At 32.9% G+C, this 24,818-nt stretch overlaps 3 protein-coding genes across 4 annotated transcripts; 2 read left to right on the top strand and 1 right to left on the bottom strand.

The window, feature by feature from the left end:
- The first annotated feature begins 14,296 nt into the window (after positions 1-14,296).
- Positions 14,297-16,141, top strand: LOC103575833 (retinol dehydrogenase 11). Its single transcript, XM_008555800.2, has 4 exons — positions 14,297-14,869; positions 14,942-15,177; positions 15,240-15,537; positions 15,615-16,141. The coding sequence occupies exons 1-4, from the start codon at positions 14,600-14,602 to the stop codon at positions 15,783-15,785; spliced, it is 975 nt and encodes a 324-aa protein (XP_008554022.1). The 5' UTR covers positions 14,297-14,599; the 3' UTR covers positions 15,786-16,141.
- A 140-nt stretch (positions 16,142-16,281) lies between these two features.
- Positions 16,282-20,674, bottom strand: LOC103575819 (UV radiation resistance-associated gene protein). 2 transcript variants are annotated; one of them, XM_008555789.2, is made up of 6 exons: positions 20,133-20,674; positions 19,853-20,057; positions 17,398-19,513; positions 17,265-17,337; positions 16,990-17,184; positions 16,282-16,857 (listed from the first exon to the last, which is right to left on the bottom strand). In XM_008555789.2, the coding sequence occupies exons 1-5, from the start codon at positions 20,235-20,237 to the stop codon at positions 16,990-16,992; spliced, it is 2,694 nt and encodes an 897-aa protein (XP_008554011.1). In that variant the 5' UTR covers positions 20,238-20,674; the 3' UTR covers positions 16,282-16,857. The 2 variants fall into 2 exon arrangements, with proteins under 2 accessions (XP_008554011.1, XP_008554003.1); XM_008555781.3 differs by having other exon boundaries at positions 16,282-17,184.
- Positions 20,675-21,620: 946 nt separating this feature from the next.
- Positions 21,621-24,735, top strand: LOC103575813 (haloacid dehalogenase-like hydrolase domain-containing 5). The gene is made up of 3 exons (XM_008555768.2): positions 21,621-21,945; positions 22,408-23,231; positions 23,744-24,735. The coding sequence occupies exons 1-3, from the start codon at positions 21,892-21,894 to the stop codon at positions 24,060-24,062; spliced, it is 1,197 nt and encodes a 398-aa protein (XP_008553990.1). The 5' UTR covers positions 21,621-21,891; the 3' UTR covers positions 24,063-24,735.
- The last annotated feature ends 83 nt before the right edge of the window (positions 24,736-24,818 follow it).

Consider the following 24,818-nt stretch of genomic DNA (forward strand, 5'->3'; position numbering starts at 1 on the left):
AGAAATCCTAGACAAATCCTAGAGAAATACTAGACAAATCCTAGAGAAATCCTAGACAAATCCTAGAGAAATACTAGACAAATACTAGACAAATCTTAGAGGAATACTAGAGAAATCCTAGAGAAATACTAGACAAATCCTAGAGAAATCCTAGACAAATCCTAGACAATAACTAGACAAATCCTAGAGGACTACTAGACAAATCCTAGAGAAATACTAGACGAATCCTAGAGGAATACTAGACAAATCCTAGAGAAATCCTAGACAAATCCTAGACAATAACTAGACAAATCCTAGAGGACTACTAGACAAATCCTAGAGAAATTCTAGACAAATCCTACAGAAATACTAGACAAATACTATACAAATCTTAGAGAAATACTAAACAAATCCTAGAGGAATACTAGACAAATCCTAGAGAAATCCTAGACAAATTCGAGAGAAATACTAGACAAATCTTAGAGGAATACTAGAGAAATCCTAGACGAATCCTAGAGGAATACTAGACAAATCCTAGAGAAATCCCAGACAAATCCTAGAGAAATACTAGACAAATCCTAGAGAAATACTAGACAAATCCTAGAGAAATACTAGACAAATCCTCGAGAAATCCCAGACAAATCCTAGAGAAATCCTAGACGAATCCTAGAGAAATACTAGACAAATTAAATCCTAGACAAATCCTAGAGGAATACTAGACAAATCCTAGAGAATTCCTAGACAAATCCTAGAGAAACACTAGACAAATCCTAGAGAAATAATAGACAACTCCTAGACAATTACTAAACAAATCCTAGAGGAATACTAGACATATCCTAGAGAAATCCTAGACAAATCCTAGAGAAATCCTAGAGAAATACTAGACAAATCCTAGAGAAATCCTAGACAAATCCTAGATAAATCCTAGACAAATCCTAGAGGAATACTAGACAAATCCTAGAGAATTCCTAGACAAATCCTAGAGAAATACTAGACAAATACTAGACAAATCCTAGAGAAATACTAGACAAATCCTAGAGACATCCTAGAGGAATACTAGACAAATCCTAGAGAAATCTTAGACAAATCCTAGATAAATCCTAGACAAATTCTAGAGAAATCCTACACAAATCCTAGAGGAATACTAGACAAATCCTAAAGAAATACTAGACAAATCCTAAAGAAATACTAGACAAATCCTAGAGAAATACTAGACAAATACTAAACAAATCCTAGAGGAATACTAGACAAATCCTAAAGAAATCCTAGACAAATTCGAGAGAAATACTAGACAAATTCTAGAAGAATACTAGACAAATCCTAGAGAAATCCTAGACAAATCATAGAGAAATACTAGACAAATCTTAGAGGAATACTAGAGAAATCCTAGACGAATCCTAGAGGAATACTAGACAAATCCTAGAGAAATCCTAGACAAATCCTCGAGAAATACTAGACAAATCCTAGAGAAATCCTAGACAAATCCTAGACAAATCCTAGACGAATACTAGACAAATCCTAGAGAAATCCTAGACAAATCCTAGAGAAATACTAGACAAATCCTAGAGAAATCCTAGACAAATCCTAGAGAAATACTAGACAAATACTAGACAAATCTTAGAGGAATACTAGAGAAATCCTAGAGAAATACTAGACAAATCCTAGAGAAATCCTAGACAAATCCTAGAGAAAACTTAGAAAATATTCATCTCGCTGAGAATCCTCGACAAATCCTAGACCAATCCTAGACTTATTCTAGAGAAAACTTAGAAAAATTCATTTCGCTGAGAATCCCAGACAAATCCTAGACATATCCTAAACAAATCCTAGAAAAATCCTAGAGAAATCCCAGACAAATCCTAGAGAAATACTAGACAAATCCTAGAGAAATACTAGACAAATCCTCGAGAAATCCTAGACAAATCCTAGTGAAATACTAAACAAATTCTAGAGAAATCCTAGACAAATCCTAGAGGAATACTAGACAAATCCTAGAGAATTCCTAGACAAATCCTAGAGAAATACTAGACAAATCCTAGAGAAATCCTAGACAACTCCTAGACAATTACTAAACAAATCCTAGAGGAATACTAGACATATCCTAGAGAAATCCTAGACAAATCCTAGAGAAATCCTAGAGGAATACTAGACAAATCCTAGAGAAATCCTAGACAAATCCTAGATAAATTCTAGACAAATTCTAGATAAATCCTAGACAAATCCTAGAGGAATACTAGACAAATCCTAGAGAATTCCTAGACAAATCCTAGAGAAATACTAGACAAATACTAGACAAATCCTAGAGAAATACTAGACAAATCCTAGAGAAATCCTAGGCAAATCCTAGATAAATCCTAGACAAATTCTAGAGAAATCCTAGACAAATCCTAGAGGAATACTAGACAAATCCTAGAGAATTCCTAGACAAATCCTAGACAAATCCTAGACAATAACTAGACAAATCCTAGAGGACTACTAGACAAATCCTAGAGAAATACTAGACGAATCCTAGAGGAATACTAGACAAATCCTAGAGAAATACTAGACAAATAATAGAAAAATCCTAGAGGAATACTAGACAAATCCTAGAGAAATACTAGACAAATAATAGAAAAATCCTAGAGGAATACTAGACAAATCCTAGAGGAATACTAGAGAAATCCTGGAGAAATCCCAGACAAATCCTAGAGAAATACTAGACAAATCCTAAAGAAATCCTAGACAAATCCTAGTGAAATACTAAACAAATTCTAGAGAAATCCTAGACAAATCCTAGAGGAATACTAGACAAATCCTAGAGAATTCCTAGACAAATCCTAGAGAAATACTAGACAAATCCTAGAGAAATCCTAGACAACTCCTAGACAATTACTAAACAAATCCTAGAGGAATACTAGACATATCCTAGAGAAATCCTAGACAAATCCTAGAGAAATCCTAGAGGAATACTAGACAAATCCTAGAGAAATCCTAGACAAATCCTAGATAAATTCTAGACAAATTCTAGATAAATCCTAGACAAATCCTAGAGGAATACTAGACAAATCCTAGAGAATTCCTAGACAAATCCTAGAGAAATACTAGACAAATACTAGACAAATCCTAGAGAAATACTAGACAAATCCTAGAGAAATCCTAGGCAAATCCTAGATAAATCCTAGACAAATTCTAGAGAAATCCTAGACAAATCCTAGAGGAATACTAGACAAATCCTAGAGAATTCCTAGACAAATCCTAGACAAATCCTAGACAATAACTAGACAAATCCTAGAGGACTACTAGACAAATCCTAGAGAAATACTAGACGAATCCTAGAGGAATACTAGACAAATCCTAGATAAATTCTAGACAAATTCTAGATAAATCCTAGACAAATCCTAGAGGAATACTAGACAAATCCTAGAGAATTCCTAGACAAATCCTAGAGAAATACTAGACAAATACTAGACAAATCCTAGAGAAATACTAGACAAATCCTAGAGAAATCCTAGGCAAATCCTAGATAAATCCTAGACAAATTCTAGAGAAATCCTAGACAAATCCTAGAGGAATACTAGACAAATCCTAGAGAATTCCTAGACAAATCCTAGACAAATCCTAGACAATAACTAGACAAATCCTAGAGGACTACTAGACAAATCCTAGAGAAATACTAGACGAATCCTAGAGGAATACTAGACAAATCCTAGAGAAATACTAGACAAATAATAGAAAAATCCTAGAGGAATACTAGACAAATCCTAGAGAAATACTAGACAAATAATAGGAAAATCCTAGAGGAATACTAGACAAATCCTAGAGGAATACTAGAGAAATCCTGGAGAAATCCCAGACAAATCCTAGAGAAATACTAGACAAATCCTAAAGAAATCCTAGACAAATCCTAGTGAAATACTAAACAAATTCTAGAGAAATCCTAGACAAATCCTAGAGGAATACTAGACAAATCCTAGAGAATTCCTAGACAAATCCTAGAGAAATACTAGACAAATCCTAGAGAAATCCTAGACAACTCCTAGACAATTACTAAACAAATCCTAGAGGAATACTAGACATATCCTAGAGAAATCCTAGACAAATCCTAGAGAAATCCTAGAGGAATACTAGACAAATCCTAGAGAAATCCTAGACAAATCCTAGATAAATTCTAGACAAATTCTAGATAAATCCTAGACAAATCCTAGAGGAATACTAGACAAATCCTAGAGAATTCCTAGACAAATCCTAGAGAAATACTAGACAAATACTAGACAAATCCTAGAGAAATACTAGACAAATCCTAGAGAAATCCTAGGCAAATCCTAGATAAATCCTAGACAAATTCTAGAGAAATCCTAGACAAATCCTAGAGGAATACTAGACAAATCCTAGAGAATTCCTAGACAAATCCTAGACAAATCCTAGACAATAACTAGACAAATCCTAGAGGACTACTAGACAAATCCTAGAGAAATACTAGACGAATCCTAGAGGAATACTAGACAAATCCTAGAGAAATACTAGACAAATAATAGAAAAATCCTAGAGGAATACTAGACAAATCCTAGAGAAATACTAGACAAATAATAGAAAAATCCTAGAGGAATACTAGACAAATCCTAGAGAAATCCTAGACAAATCCTAGAGAAATCCTAGACAAATCCTAGACAATAACTAGACAAATCATAGAGGACTACTAGACAAATCCTAGAGAAATACTAGACGAATCCTAGAGGAATACTAGACAAATCCGAAAGAAATACTAGAAAAATACTAGAAAAATCCTAGAGGAATACTAGACAAATCCTAGAGAAATCCTAGACAAATCCTAGACAAATCCTAGACAATAACTAGACAAATCCTAGAGGACTACTAGAGAAATCCTAGAGAAATACTAGACAAATACTATACAAATCTTAGAGAAATACTAGACAAATCCTAGACAATAACTAGACAAATCCTAGAGGACTACTAGACAAATCCTAGAGAAATACTAGACAAATACTATACAAATCTTAGAGAAATACTAGACAAATCCTAGACAATAACTAGACAAATCCTAGAGGAATACTAGACAAATCCTAGAGAAATACTAGACAAATACTATACAAATCTTAGAGAAATACTAGACAAATCCTAGACAATAACTAGACAAATCCTAGAGGACTACTAGACAAATCCTAGAGAAATCCTAGACAAATCCTACAGAAATACTAGACAAATACTATACAAATCTTAGAGAAATACTAGACAAATCCTAAAGAAATACTAGACAAATCCTAGAGAAATACTAGACAAATACTAAACAAATCCTAGAGGAATACTAGACAAATCCTAGAGAAATCCTAGACAAATTCGAGAGAAATCCTAGACAAATTCTAGAAGAATACTAGAGAGATCCTAGACAAATCCTAGACAAATCTTAGAGAAATACTAGACAAATCCTAGAGAAATCCTAGACAAATCCTAGACAATTACTAGACAAATCCTAGAGGAATACTAGACATATCCTAGAGGAATCCTAGACAAATCCTAGAGAAATACTAGACAAATACTAGACAAATCCTAGAGGAATACTAGAGAAATCCTGGAGAAATCCCAGACAAATCCTAGACAAATCCTACACAAATCCTAGACAAATCTTAGAGAAATACTAGACAAATCCTAGAGAAATCCTAGACAAATCCTACAGAAATACTAGACAAATACTATACAAATCTTTGAGAAATACTAGACAAATCCTAGAGAAATACTAGAAAAATCCTAGAGAAATACTAGACAAATCCTAGAGAAATCCTAGACAAATCCTAGAGAAATACTAGACAAATCCTAGAGAAAAACCAGACAAATCCTAAAGAAATACTAGACAAATCCCAGAGAAATCCTAGACAACTCCTAGACAATTACTAGACAAATCCTAGAGGAATACTAGACAAATACTAGCCAAATCTTAGAGAAATACTAGACAAATCCTAGAGAAATCCTAGACAAATCCTAGATAAATACTAGACAAATCCTAGAGAAATACCAGACAAATCCTAAAGAAATACTAGACAAATCCTAGAGAAATACTAGACAAATCCTATAGAAATACTAGACAAATCCTAGAGAAATACTAAACAAATCCTAGAGAAATACTAAACAAATCCTAGAGAAATACTAGACAAATCCTAGAGAAATCCTAGACAAATCCTAGAGAAATACTAGACAAATCCTAGAGAAATACTAGACAAATCCTAGAGAAATACTAGACAAATCCTAGAGAAATACTAAACAAATCCTAGAGAAATACTAGACGAATCCTAGAGGAATACTAGACAAATCCTAGAGAAATACTAGACAAATAATAGAAAAATCCTAGAGGAATACTAGACTATTCCTTGAGAAATCCTAGACAAATCCTAGACAATAACTAGACAAATCCTAGAGGACTACTAGACAAATCCTAGAGAAATCCTAGACAAATCCTACAGAAATACTAGACAAATACTATACAAATCTTAGAGAAATACTAGACAAATCCTAAAGAAATACTAGACAAATCCTAGAGAAATACTAGACGAATCCTAGAGGAATACTAGACAAATCCTAGAGAAATACTAGACAAATAATAGAAAAATCCTAGAGGAATACTAGACAAATCCTTGAGAAATCCTAGACAAATCCTAGAGAAATCCTAGACAAATCCTAGACAATAACTAGACAAATCCTAGAGGACTACTAGACAAATCCTAGAGAAATCCTAGACAAATCCTAGAGAAATACTAGACAAATCCTAGAGAAATCCTAGACAAATCCTAGAGAAATACTAGACAAATCCTAGAGAAATACCAGACAAATCCTAAAGAAATACTAGACAAATCCTAGAGAAATACTAGACAAATCCTAGAGAAATACTAGACAAATCCTAGAGAAATACCAGACAAATCCTAAAGAAATACTAGACAAATCCTAGAGAAATACTAGACAAATCCTAGAGAAATACTAGACAAATCCTAGAGAAATACTAAACAAATCCTAGAGAAATACTAGACAAATCCTAGAGAAATACTAGACAAATCCTAGAGAAATACTAAACAAATCCTAGACAAATCCTAGAGAAATACTAGACAAATCCTACAGGAATACCAGACAAATACTAGACAAATCCTAGAGGAATACAAGACAAATCCTAGAGAAATACTAGACAAATCCTAGAGAAATACTACACAAATCCTAGAGAAATACCAGACAAATCCTAAAGAAATACTAGACAAATCCTAGAGAAATCCTAGACAAATCTTAGAGAAATACTAGACAAATCCTTGAGAAATCCTAGACAAATCCTAGAGAAATCCTAGACAAATCCTAGACAATAACTAGACAAATCCTAGAGGACTACTAGACAAATCCTAGAGAAATCCTAGACAAATCCTACAGAAATACTAGACAAATCCTAGACAAATCCTAGAGAAATACTAGACAAATCCTAGAGAAATACTAAACAAATCCTAGAGAAATACTAGACAAATCCTAGAGAAATCCTAGACAAATCCTAGAGAAATACTAGACAAATCCTAGAGAAATCCTAGACAAATCCTAGAGAAATACTAGACAAATCCTAGAGAAATACCAGACAAATCCTAAAGAAATACTAGACAAATCCTAGAGAAATACTAGACAAATCCTAGAGGAATACTAAACAAATCCTAGAGAAATACTAGACAAATCCTAGAGAAATACTAGACAAATCCTAGAGAAATACTAAACAAATCCTAGACAAATCCTAGAGAAATACTAGACAAATCCTAGAGAAATACTAGACAAATCCTAGAGAAATACTAAACAAATCCTAGAGAAATCCTAGACAAATCCTAGAGAAATACTAGACAAATCCTAGAGGAATACCAGACAAATACTAGACAAATCCTAGAGGAATACTAGACAAATCCTAGAGAAATACTAGACAAATCCTAGAGAAATACTACACAAATCCTAGAGAAATACCAGACAAATCCTAAAGAAATACTAGACAAATCCTAGAGAAATCCTAGACAAATCTTAGAGAAATACTAGACAAATTCTAGAGAAATCCCAGACAAATCCTAGAGAAATACTAGACAAATCCTAGAGAAATCCTAGACAACTCCTAGACAATTACTAGACAAATCCTAGAGGAATACTAGACAAATACTAGCCAAATCTTAGAGAAATACTAGACAAATCCTAGAGAAATACTAGACAAATCCTAGAGAAATACTAGACAAATCCTAGAGAAATACCAGACAAATCCTAAAGAAATACTAGACAAATCCTAGAGAAATACTAGACAAATCCTAGAGGAATACTAAACAAATCCTAGAGAAATACTAGACAAATCCTAGAGAAATACTGGACAAATCCTAAAGAAATACTAGACAAATCCTAGAGAAATACTAGACAAATCCTAAAGAAATACTAGACAAATCCTAGAGAAATACTAGACAATTCCTACAAAAATACTAGACAAATACTAGACAAATCTTAGAGAAATACGACAAATCCTAGAGAAATCCTAGACAAATCCTAGAGAAATACTAGACAAATCCTAGAGAAATACCAGACAAATCCTAAAGAAATACTAGACAAATCCTAGAGAAATACTAGACAAATCCTAGAGGAATACTAAACAAATCCTAGAGAAATACTAGACAAATCCTAGAGAAATACTAGACAAATCCTACAGAAATACTAGACAAATACTAGACAAATCTTAGAGAAATACGACAAATCCTAGAGAAATCCTAGACAAATCCTAGAGAAATACTAGACAAATACTAGACAAATCCTAGAGAAATCCTAGAGAAATACTAGACAAATCCTAGAGAAATCCTAGACAAATCCTAGAGAAATACTAGACAAATCCTAGAGAAATCCTAGACAAATCCTAGAGAAATACTAAACAAATCCTAGAGAAATACTAGACAAATCCTAGAGAAATCCTAGACAAATCCTAGAGAAATACTAGACAAATCCTAGAGAAATCCTAGACAAATCCTAGAGAAATACCAGACAAATCCTAAAGAAATACTAGACAAATCCTAGAGAAATACTAGACAAATCCTAGAGGAATACTAAACAAATCTTAGACAAATCCTAGAGAAATCCTAGACAAATCCTAGAGAAATACTAGACAAATCCTAGAGAAATCCTAGACAAATCCTAGAGAAATACCAGACAAATCCTAAAGAAATACTAGACAAATCCTAGAGAAATACTAGACAAATCCTAGAGAAATACTAAACAAATCCTAGACAAATCCTAGAGAAATACTAGACAAATCCTAGAGAAATACTAGACAAATCCTAGAGAAATACTAAACAAATCCTAGAGAAATACTAGACAAATCCTAGAGAAATACTAGACAAATCCTAGAGAAATACTAAACAAATCCTAGAGGAATACTAGACAAATACTAGCCAAATCTTAGAGAAATACTAGACAAATCCTAGAGAAATACTAGACAAATCCTAGAGAAATACCAGACAAATCCTAAAGAAATACTAGACAAATCCTAGAGAAATACTAGACAAATCCTAGAGGAATACTAAACAAATCCTAGAGAAATACTAGACAAATCCTAGAGAAATACCAGACAAATCCTAAAGAAATACTAGACAAATCCTAGAGAAATACTAGACAAATCCTAGAGGAATACTAAACAAATCCTAGAGAAATACTAGACAAATCCTAGAGAAATACTGGACAAATCCTAAAGAAATACTAGACAAATCCTAGAGAAATACTAGACAAATCCTAAAGAAATACTAGACAAATCCTAGAGAAATACTAGACAATTCCTACAAAAATACTAGACAAATACTAGACAAATCTTAGAGAAATACGACAAATCCTAGAGAAATACTAGACAAATCCTAGAGAAATACCAGACAAATCCTAAAGAAATACTAGACAAATCCTAGAGAAATACTAGACAAATCCTAGAGGAATACTAAACAAATCCTAGAGAAATACTAGACAAATCCTAGAGAAATACCAGACAAATCCTAAAGAAATACTAGACAAATCCTAGAGAAATACTAGACAAATCCTAGAGGAATACTAAACAAATCCTAGAGAAATACTAGACAAATCCTAGAGAAATACTGGACAAATCCTAAAGAAATACTAGACAAATCCTAGAGAAATACTAGACAAATCCTAGAGGAATACTAAACAAATCCTAGAGAAATACTAGACAAATCCTAGAGAAATACTGGACAAATCCTAGAGAAATACTAGACAAATCCTAGAGAAATACCAGACAAATCCTAAAGAAATACTAGACAAATCCTAGAGAAATACTAGACAAATCCTAGAGGAATACTAAACAAATCCTAGAGAAATACTAGACAAATCCTAGAGAAATCCTAGACAAATCCTAGAGAAATACTAGACAAATACTAGACAAATCGTAGAGGAATACTAGACAAATCCTAGAGAAATACTAAACAAATCCTAGAGAAATACTAAACAAATCCTAGAGAAATACTAGACAAATCCTAAAGAAATACTAGACAAATCCTAGAGAAATACTAGACAAATCCTAAAGAAATACTAGACAAATCCTAGAGAAATACTAGACAAATCCTACAGAAATACTAGACAAATACTAGACAAATCTTAGAGAAATACGACAAATCCTAGAGAAATCCTAGACAAATCCTAGAGAAATACTAGACAAATCCTAGAGAAATACCAGACAAATCCTAAAGAAATACTAGACAAATCCTAGAGAAATACTAGACAAATACTAGACAAATCCTAGAGAAATCCTAGACAAATCCTAGAGAAATACTAGACAAATCCTAGAGAAATACTAAACAAATCCTAGAGAAATACTAGACAAATCCTAGAGAAATCCTAGAGAAATACTAGACAAATCCTAGAGAAATACTAGACAAATCCTAGAGAAATACTAGACAAATCCTAGAGAAATCCTAGACAAATCCTAGAGAAATATTAGACAAATCCTAGAGAAATACCAGACAAATCCTAAAGAAATACTAGACAAATCCTAGAGAAATACTAGACAAATCCTAGAGGAATACTAGACAAATCCTAGAGAAATACTAAACAAATCCTAGAGAAATACTAGACAAATCCTAGAGAAATACTAGACAAATCCTAGAGAAATCCTAGACAAATCCTAGAGAAATACTAGACAAATCCTAGAGAAATACTAGACAAATCTTAGAGAAATACTGGACAAATCCTAAAGAAATACTAGACAAATCCTAGAGAAATACTAGACAAATCCTAAAGAAATACTAGACAAATCCTAGAGAAATACTAGACAAATCCTAAAGAAATACTAGACAAATCCTAGAGAAATACTAGACAAATCCTACAAAAATACTAGACAAATACTAGACAAATCTTAGAGAAATACGACAAATCCTAGAGAAATCCTAGACAAATCCTAGAGAAATACTAGACAAATCCTAGAGAAATACCAGACAAATCCTAAAGAAATACTAGACAAATCCTAGAGAAATACTAGACAAATCCTAGAGGAATACTAAACAAATCCTAGAGAAATCCTAGAGAAAACTTAGAAAAATTCATTTCGCTGAGAATTCTCGACAAATCCTAGACAAATCCTAGACTTATCCTAGAGAAAACTTAGAAAAATTCATCTCGCTGAGAATCCTCGACAAATCCTAGACAAATCTTAGACTTATCCTAGAGAAATACTAGACAAATCTTAGAGAAATACTGGACAAATCCTAAAGAAATACTAGACAAATCCTAGAGAAATACTAGACAAATCCTAAAGAAATCCTAGACAAATCCTAGAGAAATACTAGACAAATCCTAGAGAAATCCTAGACAAATCCTAGAGAAATACTAGACAAATCCTAGAGAAATACCAGACAAATCCTAAAGAAATACTAGACAAATCCTAGAGAAATACTAGACAAATCCTAGAGGAATACTAAACAAATCCTAGAGAAATACTAGACAAATCCTAGAGAAATCCTAGACAAATCTTAGAGAAATACTAGACAAATCCTAGAGAAATCCCAGACAAATCCTAGAGAAATACTAGACAAATCCTAGAGAAATCCTAGACAACTCCTAGACAATTACTAGACAAATCCTAGAGGAATACTAGACAAATCCTAAAGAAATACTAGACAAATCCTAGAGAAATACTAGACAAATCCTAAAGAAATACTAGACAAATCCTAGAGAAATACTAGACAAATCCTACAAAAATACTAGACAAATACTAGACAAATCTTAGAGAAATACGACAAATCCTAGAGAAATCCTAGACAAATCCTAGAGAAATACTAGACAAATCCTAGAGAAATACCAGACAAATCCTAAAGAAATACTAGACAAATCCTAGAGAAATACTAGACAAATCCTAGAGGAATACTAAACAAATCCTAGAGAAATCCTAGAGAAAACTTAGAAAAATTCATTTCGCTGAGAATTCTCGACAAATCCTAGACAAATCCTAGACTTATCCTAGAGAAAACTTAGAAAAATTCATCTCGCTGAGAATCCTCGACAAATCCTAGACAAATCTTAGACTTATCCTAGAGAAATACTAGACAAATCTTAGAGAAATACTGGACAAATCCTAAAGAAATACTAGACAAATCCTAGAGAAATACTAGACAAATCCTAAAGAAATCCTAGACAAATCCTAGAGAAATACTAGACAAATCCTAGAGAAATCCTAGACAAATCCTAGAGAAATACTAGACAAATCCTAGAGAAATACCAGACAAATCCTAAAGAAATACTAGACAAATCCTAGAGAAATACTAGACAAATCCTAGAGGAATACTAAACAAATCCTAGAGAAATACTAGACAAATCCTAGAGAAATCCTAGACAAATCTTAGAGAAATACTAGACAAATCCTAGAGAAATCCCAGACAAATCCTAGAGAAATACTAGACAAATCCTAGAGAAATCCTAGACAACTCCTAGACAATTACTAGACAAATCCTAGAGGAATACTAGACAAATACTAGACAAATCTTAGAGAAATACTAGACAAATCCTAGAGAAATCCTAGACAAATCCTAGAGAAATCCTAGACAAATCCTAGAGAAATCCTAGACAAATCGTAGAGAAAACTTAGAAAATATTCATCTCGCTGAGAATCCTCGACAAATCTTAGACCAATCCTAGACTTATTCTAGAGAAAACTTAGAAAAATTTATTTCGCTGAGAATCCTAGACATATCCTAGACAAATCCTAGAGAAATCCTAGAGAAAACTTAGAAAAATTCATTTCGCTGAGAATCCTAGACAAATCCTAGACAAATCGTAGAGAAAACTTAGAAAAATTCATCTCGCTGAGAATTCTCGACAAATCCTAGACAAATCCTAGACTTATCCTAGAGAAAACTTAGAAAAATTCATCTCGCTGAGAATCCTCGACAAATCCTAGACAAATCTTAGACTTATCCTTGAGAAAACTTAGAAAAATTCATCTCGCTGAGAATCCTCGACAAATTCTAAACAAATTCTAGACTTATAGAAGACTTCTCTAAATCATAGAGAAATTCCAGAGAAATGTTTTTCTTTTACTTTTCTGTATTAGAGGGAAGTTAAAAAAATACTTTAGTGTTTGAACAAACCTTGGTAGGGAAATAATATGCAGAAGGGTGTCCTAATACACTTGGAGATTTGAATTCAATTGCTCCAAGTGTATTGCAGCTAAACAAACGTCACTTAACTGCTATTTCCCCACCAGACGATGCCAGATGATTTTGCTCAGGAACTTCGAAGCCATCAGCAACAGCCATCAGCAACACTTTACACTACCACCGAACACTTAAAACTTAACGACACCACAGACACTTTGCACAATTTAAATTTTATAAACACTGCACAATTTAATTAAACAATTACTATGAGCTACAAATTCAATGGATAATTATACGACGTCACTGCAATACTGTGTTTCAATTCAAACGTAAAGAAGGATCTGGACTACTGCTGCCATTTTCGATGATACTGACTGCCGCTATCGAACCGCCAGTTGATACGAAGCAATCGACTTTGCTATTCATCGACTGTCCCCACTCTAGCAAAAATTTGAACGCCGAATACAGCGCCGCGCAGCAGCGGCAACTTGGCGCGAAATTTTAAAATTGAAATTTTGTCATTTTATTATAAATCGTGTTAATAATTATGTTAATTAGGGTGCATTCAAAAATGCTCGAGCTTCAGCTCTCGTTGATGCCAACGCTTGACTAGAACCAGAGTTTGAATTTTCGAATGCACACATGCAAAATAAAGAATACACGCTTATCAACAACTGTTACTCCATATCCTGATACCGGGTTCTTGGTTGAGTCCGCAGATGTCCAAAGAAAGTCTATATTTATATTTTTAATTATTCTGCGGATAATTTTCATTTTTACACTCACATTAATTACTCATACATTTAAATTGTTTAAAATCTGCATGTATTATTCATCACTTACAACAATGAAATAATTGAACAAAGTAATTCAACGCGCATGACAATTACATACAAAAATATCAGTCATCATTATTTCGAAAATAAACTTGTGGTGATCCCGCTGGCTGTTGATGTCTGTGTGATAAAATATATATTTCAAATAAATAATTACTTGTAATTACAATCATGCCTTCATTCTGCTACATCTTGTTCCCAATAATTGTGATAATGGGATTGTTGAGGAAATGCCGTGAACTAACCTGGGGAAAATGTAAAGACACGAGCAGCTTACATGGAAAAGTTTTTCTCGTAACCGGTGCGAATTCCGGCATCGGCAAGGAAACTGTTCGTGAACTTGCTCGGCGACAAGCTCGTGTCATATTGGCATGCAGAGATATGGACAATGCTCGTGATGTTATTTTACAGATACGTAAAAATGTATCAACTGGTGAAATGGTAATTAGCAGCAACTTAAATACTTATTACTTACTGATTTATTGCAATAAAAATAAATAAATAAATTTTTAGATTCCCATGCAACTGGACTTGGCTTCGCTGGCATCTATACGCAAATTTGCTCAGCAAGTCCTCGATGATTTTCCAGAAATTCATTGCTTGATAAATAATGCTGGAGTCTACGTACCACTGAGAGATCGTTCAATGACCAGAGATGGTTTTGAAATTCATTTTGGTGTAAATCATTTGGGACATTTTCTCCTCACCAACTTACTTTTGGAAAAACTTAAAGTATCAGCTCCCAGCAGGTATTTGCTATTTAAATAATTATTCAATTAAACAACGCCATTAAATATTTAATTAAAACTAGGGTAGTAATTGTTACGTCAAAACTATTGGAGTCCGGAGTTATTGACTTTTCAAATTTGAATGGAGAAAAAGGTCTACCTGCGAAAGGTCGCATGAATCCTGGCTACTGCAATTCAAAATTGGCGAACGCTTATTTTGCAAAAGAATTGGCTCGACGTTTAGAAGGTTCTGGAGTTAATGTTTATATGGTTTGTCCGGGATTTACTTACACGGGACTGTTTCGTAACGTCAAGCGTAGTTGGTTCCATTACATAATATTTTCTCCAGTGGCTCTTCTATTTCTACGAACTGCTCACCAGGTAATTAATAAATTAATAAATTGATAGTAATATTATAAATGATTGTATTAATGATGACGTTTTTATTGAAATAACAGGGCGCACAAACAGTTTTGCACTGCGCAACAGATGCTTCCTTATCAAATGAATCAGGATTACTCTACCGGGACTGTAAAATTTATGACTCTAAAAAAATATTGAAAGATGATGTCGCCAAAAACTTGTGGGAAGTCAGTGCCAGTCTTGTTGGAGTTGATACTCCTAAATAGATATTCAAATTTTTGAATTATTTTACTCACTCACATCAGCTCTCAACAAGATTAATACGAGATTTAAAATCCTAAATTATGAGATTTTTTTAAGGTTTACAGAAAAAAAGAATGTCTCACGCAAGAAATATTTTGCATTACGAATTGAAACTACAAATTTTCTTAGAACTAGAAAAAGTTGTTTGATTTTTCAAAAAAATTTTGATTTCAATTTATAATGCGAGAAAATTCCTGGGGGCGTTTTAAATTTTTGTACTCTGAGAAAATTTTTTCAACTTAAATTCAGCAGAATCGTGATGAAATTAATTTTATATTCATTATTTTTAATTCATTTATTGATAAGTTTTTGTATTTAATTAACGGTAATATAGTACTTGTTTTTTTTTACAATTAATAAAAATTATTTTTATCGGGTTTAAAAAATTTTTATTCACAGATCTTTGGTTTGATTGAAAAAAATTTTAGTCTCTTTCAGATATCAATTCGTACATGATAAAGTTTGAATTTTTCTTTAAAAAATAATTTCCTATCAGTTATTTAATAAATATATAAATCATAGTTAGAATATTTTAATTCAAATAAATATAAAAATAAAAAGTAATAGATTAATTTAAAAAATTTAAAAGAACATTCTTAGCAGTCAATAATAAATAATGCCCAAAATTAGTAATTTAAAAAAATCTAAACTAAAACTTGAGGAGATATCAGGAAAGAGATTTAGAAGTTTAATTATAAAACTAGTAATTAGGGAAATAACGTCCGATTATATTAATAGCTTGTAAATAGTTAATATAAATAATAAAATTACTGTTTCAATTATATTAATTATTATCATTTATAAATAAATATCAATAATTATACAACAGGATAAATTAAAGACACGTTCTAAATTGTTGACGTGTCTGTACAAGAAAAAAGTTTATATTTACAAAAACTTGGTGACTAATTTTCGTACATAATGCAATTAAAAAAATTTAAACTCGTTGACAATTTAATCGCACGTGATTACGTGGTAAAAATATATTTTGTTTTAATTTAATTATAAACATGTATAAATTTAAAACATAGTGACCTGCGTAAAATAAATAAAATTTTAATATTAAATAAAAATAAAAACAATTAAATATATATTTTTTATTATTACTATTATTAATATTATTTTATTAACTAAACATTTCTAGTGTGAATGCATTTAAAAATGTACCTAAGAACGTGGTTTCATGACTTTGAAACTTGTTTTTTTACTTGCTAACGCCTCGGTTCTCGCGAACACATTTTCCGAGCTCCGTCGTATTGAATCTATCAATTCTGAAGACGTACGATAGTCATTTATCACTTCTTGTACTTTATTTGGCTGAGATTGAGACGTCGAAACTGATTGAGTTCCTCTATTTTTTACCTAGACATCATCAATACATAATTATTATCATTAACTGTCTCCATCGCTAACAGATAAATTTCATTTTAAATAAAACTTACTTGTTCGTACCCTGTTGATGTCTCTAAGCTAGGATTGGACTCAGTTCTCCAGTTTCTTTGTGTCACCACATCACTGCAATTTTAAAGAAACATCAATACATTTATAAAATAAAAATTTTAAAAAATAATTTACCTGTCGTCGTAAAATGACTTAGCACTTTCAGGACAACTAGAAGCAACATCTGACCTAGTCTGTACCCTCTGACATGAGTTCCCAGTTCCAGTGTCATCCAGCGACACAGCGGAACTAGAAAGAGTTTCGCTACTATTAATAATATCACCAACTAAACCATTGATGTCTTTCTTGTCATTAAAGTACGTAAGAGTCTCCTGGCTCCTCTCGTTTTCAGTCTTCTCAAATGCTGAGCTCGAACTCGCGCTCGACATTGCACTGCTTGAATGCTCGTCATCAGCATGCCGGTACTGCTGATAATTGTGCTGATGGCTCAGACTACTGTTGACAGACCGCATCAACGTGGCCTCGAGTACCTCGACCAGCGAGTGACACTCACCGCCGTTTATTTTATCACCAGGATTACCACTGCGTCTATCAACCTCTGTCGTCGAGCTGCTCAGAGCCATTTCACAGCTGCTTATAGAATTAGAACTCCTCTGCCGGGAATTTGAGTCGTCATACTTGGCATTGCAACACACAGAGGTGGGTATCGTTATCTCAATATCAGTTTCTATGGTTCTAGCTGAGGACAAAGATTCTTTGTTGAACCTCCTGGAAACTCTGCTGCCTTTATCATCCATAAAAACATTCTCCTCGCTGCTATGACTCAGCCTGTCTCGAAACAACGATAATGTTTTATCATCAATAGCACTTTCTTCAGACTTACAAATTCGTTTCGTCTCCGTACCCAGTACCAAAGCGGGCGTTGGTTTGTCTAATCCCTGATCTAAAGATGAGCCCAAAGTTGTTTTAGAATTTTTAAACTGACTGATTGTCCTCATCGGCTGATGGAGAAGCTTCAATTCTTTGTCAATTATTATTTTCTGAAACGGCGGAGTCAGCGACACGTTGTGCTGCTTGCCATTGCTATTGTCCGTGTCAAGTGATGACCCTGAGAAAGTTCTCTTGGAATTATCCAGCGATTGTCCAGGCTTCAAGTTCATCAGTGAAGCTAAGTTGGACAGGGTAGTGCGTAAATCGGAAGTAGGAAGACCACAGTACCATTTCAGCTGAGCAATATTTTTGTTCAGCAAATAGACACCATAATTAAACTGAACTTTGTCTTTACTCCTCGCGAACAAAGGCGACCGCCGGTCTTTAGACGGATAATTGTCAGTAATATGGTCTAATATTCTGCTGCGCGAGCCGCTGTGAATAATCGGATACCTTGTGGGTACATTGAGGATGTTGGCAATTACCTGGGTAGCATGACAGACAAAGCCGAGTCCTACAGCAGACTGGATGTCATTGACAGTGTCCAGTTCCTCACTGTCTGGTAAATGTACATTGTTTATTGTAAACTTGCGCTCGGACTCTTGTCTTATTGGGTAAATTAAATTTAAATCCGATATGAGTTGACGTCGACGGTAAGCCAGCTGTGCCGAAGTCTGAACAAAGCATTCGCGCATCTGTATGTGGCTCTGCCTCCAGTCACGCAGCCGCTCGATGTCTTTATTGAGCTCGCGATAGCGTTCCATCAGCAGCGAGCCTAGATCTTGATTCTCTTCCATAATACTAAGATGCCGTTGGTTCAGCGCCCGCAGCTCTCCAACTTTTCTTATTCTCTCTTGTTCTAATAATTTTGTTCTAAACTTAGCAATCTCTAACTCTTTTCGTATCTTTATAATCTCAGCCTTCTTCTCCTTGCTCATTCGCTTCGGCTGGAGCAGCCGATTCAGTGTCGTCTGCTTGAACTTCGGCTCGAGGCTCTCTCCAGATGCTATTCTGTCTCTGAGAGCCTGGGCGCTTTCAGTTCGTTGCTTCAACGACTGCATTAAGTTCCTTAGGTTGCTCAATTTGCTTACGGTATAACTGTCACAGATCTCCGAGTTATTTACACTCATATATAAATATCTACGGAACTCTGGTGGGTGAAGAAGGCAATACGATGGTACAAAAAATCCACCGTACAGGTGGAAGATCAATGAATTTTTTCGGAGCATTGATTCTAAATTATTAGAGAGCTTAGGTCCCATATAAACTAAACCTGTGAATGATATTCCCCAGGTGAATACTGTCACGTCGGTTGTTGGATCATTGGCTACTGTTCTTCTCCACAGTCGTAGAACTATTTCTGTTTAATTTTAAATATATCAGTGTATTTAATTTATTTATTGATTACTACAGCTGTCAACCTGAGTAACTTTGACTGTCAGATAAATTTTAACCCTCCTTTTCCCAAAGATGTCACCCTGGTAGCCACACCTTGCTCAGCAAGTTTCTGCAGTGTCAAGTGCAGTGTCTAGTAACAAGTTTCTGACAAGTCTTGCCAGAAAAATTTGACAGGAAATCTCGATGTCAATTTGAAGTTAAACTTTCAATCTACTTAACGTCATTATGATGACTATCAGGGCACTGACAGACAAAAGTTATCCAGATTGAGTTCCCATGTAAAAATAATAATTAAAATTACCATTGGCAGTAGAAAGACCAGTAGCATGTAAAGTAGGCACTTCTAAAGATGACCATTTAGGGCTGATGTGGTCAATTGGTTCACTAGTGTACAATGGCGAGGACATACTTGAACGATGTAGCGTAAAGTAGAACCAACATGTCTCAAAATTTTTATCTGTCTCTAAATTGTAGCCGATTATTTGATAGAGGCTCCTCAGGCGCAGCTGTTAATGATAATAGTAATAATAATAATAAAAAATCATGATATTGATAAATAAATAAAATAGAGGACTAATTACCTGTTGAGTTGCCAGAGGAAGCCAAACTTTGTAACGTGGTGCCGGTCGAGGTTGGAGAGTTAAATCCAAGTCTCTCACGAGACCTTGTTTCGCTTTCATCTCCATCGTCCTCCTCACTCATGGCATCACGCGATTACTCGGACTATCGTTCGAGGTGATAAATCCTCGTTTTTATTAAATGATAATTACACTTACAATTAAAATTTGAATTTAAATTTAAATTTGAATTTAAAATGCAGTAACAACGTAAGTGGGTAAGACGAACAGTGGATAACTCCTTGTGGTAGAGGTTACCCAGATTACAAGTGTTTGTCATTGATCACCAATTGACATTCAATATCACGGTGTTACAAATTCAATTGTGTTTTTGTTCACGCCCCTGTTCTGTTAATTATGTTTCACGCTCTATATATTATTATTATTATTAATATTACTGTTGTTATTATTATTACTCAAACTACTGTTATCAATAGTTACGACTGTCAGTACCACAACTAATCCGTTGACATAAAAATTTATGATAGTTAAAGTTGACAGCTCCTTTTTCCATAAGCTAAATATATGTAATAAGAAATATTTCGCATATCTGATAATTCTGTAATGAAATAGAAAGTCATTAAATTTTGTAAAAAGTTGTTGTTCTGAAAAACAGATGACGTTGGTTTAAAAGTGGCGTCACATGTTACTGGTGCCGCTGAAATTTGAAAGTAAAATTAATTTTTAATCTTAAATAAAATACTGGGCAAGTTGCTATTCATAAAATTTTCCCAGACTTTTAAAATAAAAAAAAAGACTCATTTTTACCCATAGCCAAACAATAATTTAAATTAAACAAGTACCTGATGATGATGCTGATGAAGAAATTACTCGAATTCCAATGATTTTACAAGATTCTGAGGTTGACAGACGATTAGCAATTTTCGGATTTTTTTTCAATAAATCAATTACAAAAAAAAAAATAATTAAAAATGTGCGCATGTAGAAAGTTAAAACAACTATAATGCAATTTTTAAAATAATTTATTGCTTTGAAAAAAAATCTAAAACTTATTAGACGTTGGCTCACTACGAGTGTGAACGTAGCGGACAATTAGAAATTTTTTAAATTTTTGAATAAATTAGTACGCGCGTTTTTTTAAATTTAATTATTTAAAATTTATAAATTGTCTCATTTCTGGTACAGTGTGACAAGTGTCAGTTTTAAAATTTTTGAATCAATGAATGTAAGTAAAAATTTAAAAAATCCATACTTAGATAATTAAAAAATCAGAGCGCGCATTTGTTAAAATTGTATTTTAATTTATGCATTTAAAATTTATAAATTAACGTCTGCTACATTCAGACGCATCGGCTTACTTCAGTATCGACATTACAGGAGTTTAGGTTCGGAATGTTCTGTTACCGACAGCTATCGATTTTTAAAAAACTAATTATTGGCGCCACGTAACGATCAACTGTTTAAACTCTCTCGTCAGCTGACGACAGAAAACAGAGTAGTAAATTATTCTGTTGCTGTTTTAATTTAACAGTTTACCCAACACCTTCATTCAATAAACTATTGTACATACATATTTATATATTTATATATTCACCCACACTTACACTTACTCATCACTCTAAAAAGATAAAATGTCCAATTGTGTTTTTTTATAAAAAATGCTTTCCAGTCATAAATAATCAACTGATTTAATTTTAATTTTTCTATCAATACATACATATATACATTTTTATACTTATATACATTTTTAATTACAATTACCATGGCTATGAAAATATTGCTGCGCTTGGAAATTAGAAAATTATCTGGAGCACAAGTAAGTTTTATTTTAATTAACTTTAATTTAATTACTTACAATTGTTATATATATATTTATCACAATTTAAAATTTAAATTTTTATTTAATCACTCGTTTATTTTTATCCTTAACAAAATTACTTGCACGTGCTCGTGAATTTTTTATTTAAATAAAAATTAATTTTTTTTAATTTTTATTTTGCCACTTTTTCGAATTAAAAACTACTGAGAAAGTTTTGAATCCATTTTTTTTTATTTATTTTATTTATTTATTTAAATTGTCTGACGTTAAAAATATTTATTTTTGATGTCTTAGTAGAAAGCGGGTCAGGGTTAATATAAAAATACTTTCGCCTTGTCTAAGCACGTGTTCTATTGGTTAATTATTGACAGAAAGTTATTGAAAAATAAAATTTTCTAAGTCAAGATCAATTTAAAAAATATATCATTAATTAGTGGTAATAATAAATTTATTTTTTAGCATTTTAGCACAAAGCCAAAGCCAAAATTCGGTTTAATATTTGACATAGATGGTGTGATAGTACGTGGAAAAACTGTCTTGCCACCGGTGCCCGAAGCGTTCAAACGTTTGAAAGACAACGATGGAAAATTCCGTATCCCTACGATATTTGTAACGAACAGTGGGAACTCCTTGCGCTCTGAAAAAGCTGCCGACTTGTCTAAATGGATCGGCTACGAAATAACTGAAGATCAAGTGGTGCTGGCTCACTCGCCACTTTGTTTGTTCAAGCAATTCCACGATAAACGGGTCCTAATTTCCGGCCAGGGCCCGATAAAACAAATCGCTGAAGAGCTGGGGTTCAAGAAGACGGTCACCGTTGATGAGCTGGCTAAAAATTTTCCTAGCTTAGATTACGTTAATAAAGACCGTAGGAATCCGACTTGCGGGCCAGTAGACCCTGACTTTAAGCCAATTGAGGGAATTGTTCTGCTGAGTGAACCCACGACCTGGGAAACTCCGCTTCAATTGATGGTTGACGTCTTGATGACCCAAGGAATGCCCTCGTCGTTACCATCGGAAATTCCTTACCCTCATTTGCCGATCCTCGCTTGCAATATGGATTTGCTGTGGGTCTCAGAGGCTCCGATCCCTCGCTACGGGCATGGCGCTTTCCTCGTTTGTCTCGAGTCTTTGTATAAAAAAGTTACTGGCAAGGATTTAATTTATAATGCGCTGATTGGTAAACCTAGTGAAGTTACTTATTATCACGCAAATCATATGATTATGAACCATGCTAAGAAAATTGGAATCGATCATAATATCGATACTATTTACGCTGTCGGGTAAGTTATAAATTTTATTTTTTAAATATCTAGATCTTGAAAAAAAAATTTATTACTTGGAAATTGAAACTTTTTAATAGTAGGAATTTTTTTGAAATTTTAATAAAAATTTAATGGTGAGAAATTTTGCTTTATTCTAAATTTAAAAATTATTTCTGCAAGCAAATAATTAATTACTAAAAATTTGAAAATTTTAAATTGACTACAGTTTTTCAAGGCAATTCAAAATTTTATTTTTCATCGTGTGCTGGGTAATTTCTTTATTTATACATGAGTTTTTTTTAATGAATAATTTATCGGACAACTACCAGAATAATTAGTCCGACATTTTTTACCATCAGTACTTTTTCGTAGTTAATTAAATTTTCTCTCAAAATATGCAGATCTCGATTTTACAAAACTTTTTATTTAAAAGATAGATTAATTAGTAGAATATAAATTTATTTAAAATTTATTTTTTATTTAGCGAATGATAAATTGTTATTTGTTAAATAAAATTTATGTTATTTCAGTGACAACATAAATACTGACATATTTGGCGCAAATTTGTACGACAAATACTTGGCAAGATATTCAAAAGGCAAAGCAACAAAGTCTCGTGGTCTGGAATCGTTGCTGGGTACTAATTTAGTTGCACCGAATGTTAAAGCGTGTATCAGTATTCTGGTGGAGACTGGGGTCCATAGAAGGGATTCAGAGTTCATTGCTGAACATTGTCCACGTGATTTTTTGCCACTGGAGAGTGGACTTGCACGCCCGGCTTTCGTTGTCAAAGACGTCGGCGAGGCGATTGATCTCGTGTTGAAAGAAGAAAAAATAGATCAAGATTAATCATAATAATTTTCTAGGGTAAAATATTTTACAATCATGTTGATAAATTTTTTTAATCGAAATCGATATCGAGTGTTCAGAGTACAAAATCCTCTTCTTTATTAAAACATCGAATCGACTGGTGCGAAAATTTAAAATTTTATTTTAATTTTTTAAATTTGTAAATACATCACTTGTATCTGAATATTAGCAATAATTATGTAGATTCGATGCCGTTATTAGTCAAAAGAATTTATTAATAATAATAATAGTAAAAAGAATCAAGTAGTGATTTATAAATAAACTTATAATTAATCTGATAAATTTAAAAAAAAAATATGTTCAAGTTACTACGCTTTAGTAGTATTCATTTTGATTGATATATTTTTTTTCGCAGTAAAAATGCGATTTTATTTTATTTATAAACGGACAACTATACATTATATACAGAATACATATATTTTTTTATAAAAAAAAGTAATTAATAAATAATAATGATTATTAAAGTTGTAAAGATATTTTTTGGTAGACTGTACATATAATGGGACGTAGATCGTCCGGTGTCTTGCCATAAATAATTAGAATACCTCATTGTTATATTAACAATTTATCTGTTTAAAATAATTCAGTAGGGAGCCAGGAACAAAATGTAAATGAAAATTAATTAATTGATTAAACGAAGAAAAAAAAACAGCGTTAATGAAGTAGTTTTTTAAAATATTTAGTGTGATCCTTGTAAGTTTTATCTATAAATAGATATAAAAATATAAACAACTC

The sequence above is a fragment of the Microplitis demolitor genome, chromosome 7, assembly GCF_026212275.2.
Source record: "Microplitis demolitor isolate Queensland-Clemson2020A chromosome 7, iyMicDemo2.1a, whole genome shotgun sequence".
NCBI lineage: Eukaryota > Metazoa > Arthropoda > Insecta > Hymenoptera > Braconidae > Microplitis > Microplitis demolitor.

What these genes read in the sequence shown, in the direction of transcription:
- LOC103575833 (XM_008555800.2), top strand. Translation starts at nt 14,600, where the DNA reads ATGCCTTCATTCTGCTACATCTTGTTCCCAATAATTGTGATAATGGGA. An exon ending in ATGTATCAACTGGTGAAATG is followed by an intron (nt 14,870 to 14,941) that starts GTAATTAGCAGC and finishes ATAAATTTTTAG; the next exon opens with ATTCCCATGCAACTGGACTT. An exon ending in TTCTACGAACTGCTCACCAG is followed by an intron (nt 15,538 to 15,614) that starts GTAATTAATAAA and finishes TTGAAATAACAG; the next exon opens with GGCGCACAAACAGTTTTGCA.
- LOC103575819 (XM_008555789.2), bottom strand. Translation starts at nt 20,237, where the DNA reads ATGGAGATGAAAGCGAAACAAGGTCTCGTGAGAGACTTGGATTTAACT. An exon ending in AAGTCATTTTACGACGACAG is followed by an intron (nt 17,338 to 17,397) that starts GTAAATTATTTT and finishes TTAAAATTGCAG; the next exon opens with TGATGTGGTGACACAAAGAA. An exon ending in CATCAACAGGGTACGAACAA is followed by an intron (nt 17,185 to 17,264) that starts GTAAGTTTTATT and finishes GATGATGTCTAG; the next exon opens with GTAAAAAATAGAGGAACTCA.
- LOC103575813 (XM_008555768.2), top strand. Translation starts at nt 21,892, where the DNA reads ATGGCTATGAAAATATTGCTGCGCTTGGAAATTAGAAAATTATCTGGA. An exon ending in GAAAATTATCTGGAGCACAA is followed by an intron (nt 21,946 to 22,407) that starts GTAAGTTTTATT and finishes TTTATTTTTTAG; the next exon opens with CATTTTAGCACAAAGCCAAA. An exon ending in GATACTATTTACGCTGTCGG is followed by an intron (nt 23,232 to 23,743) that starts GTAAGTTATAAA and finishes ATGTTATTTCAG; the next exon opens with TGACAACATAAATACTGACA.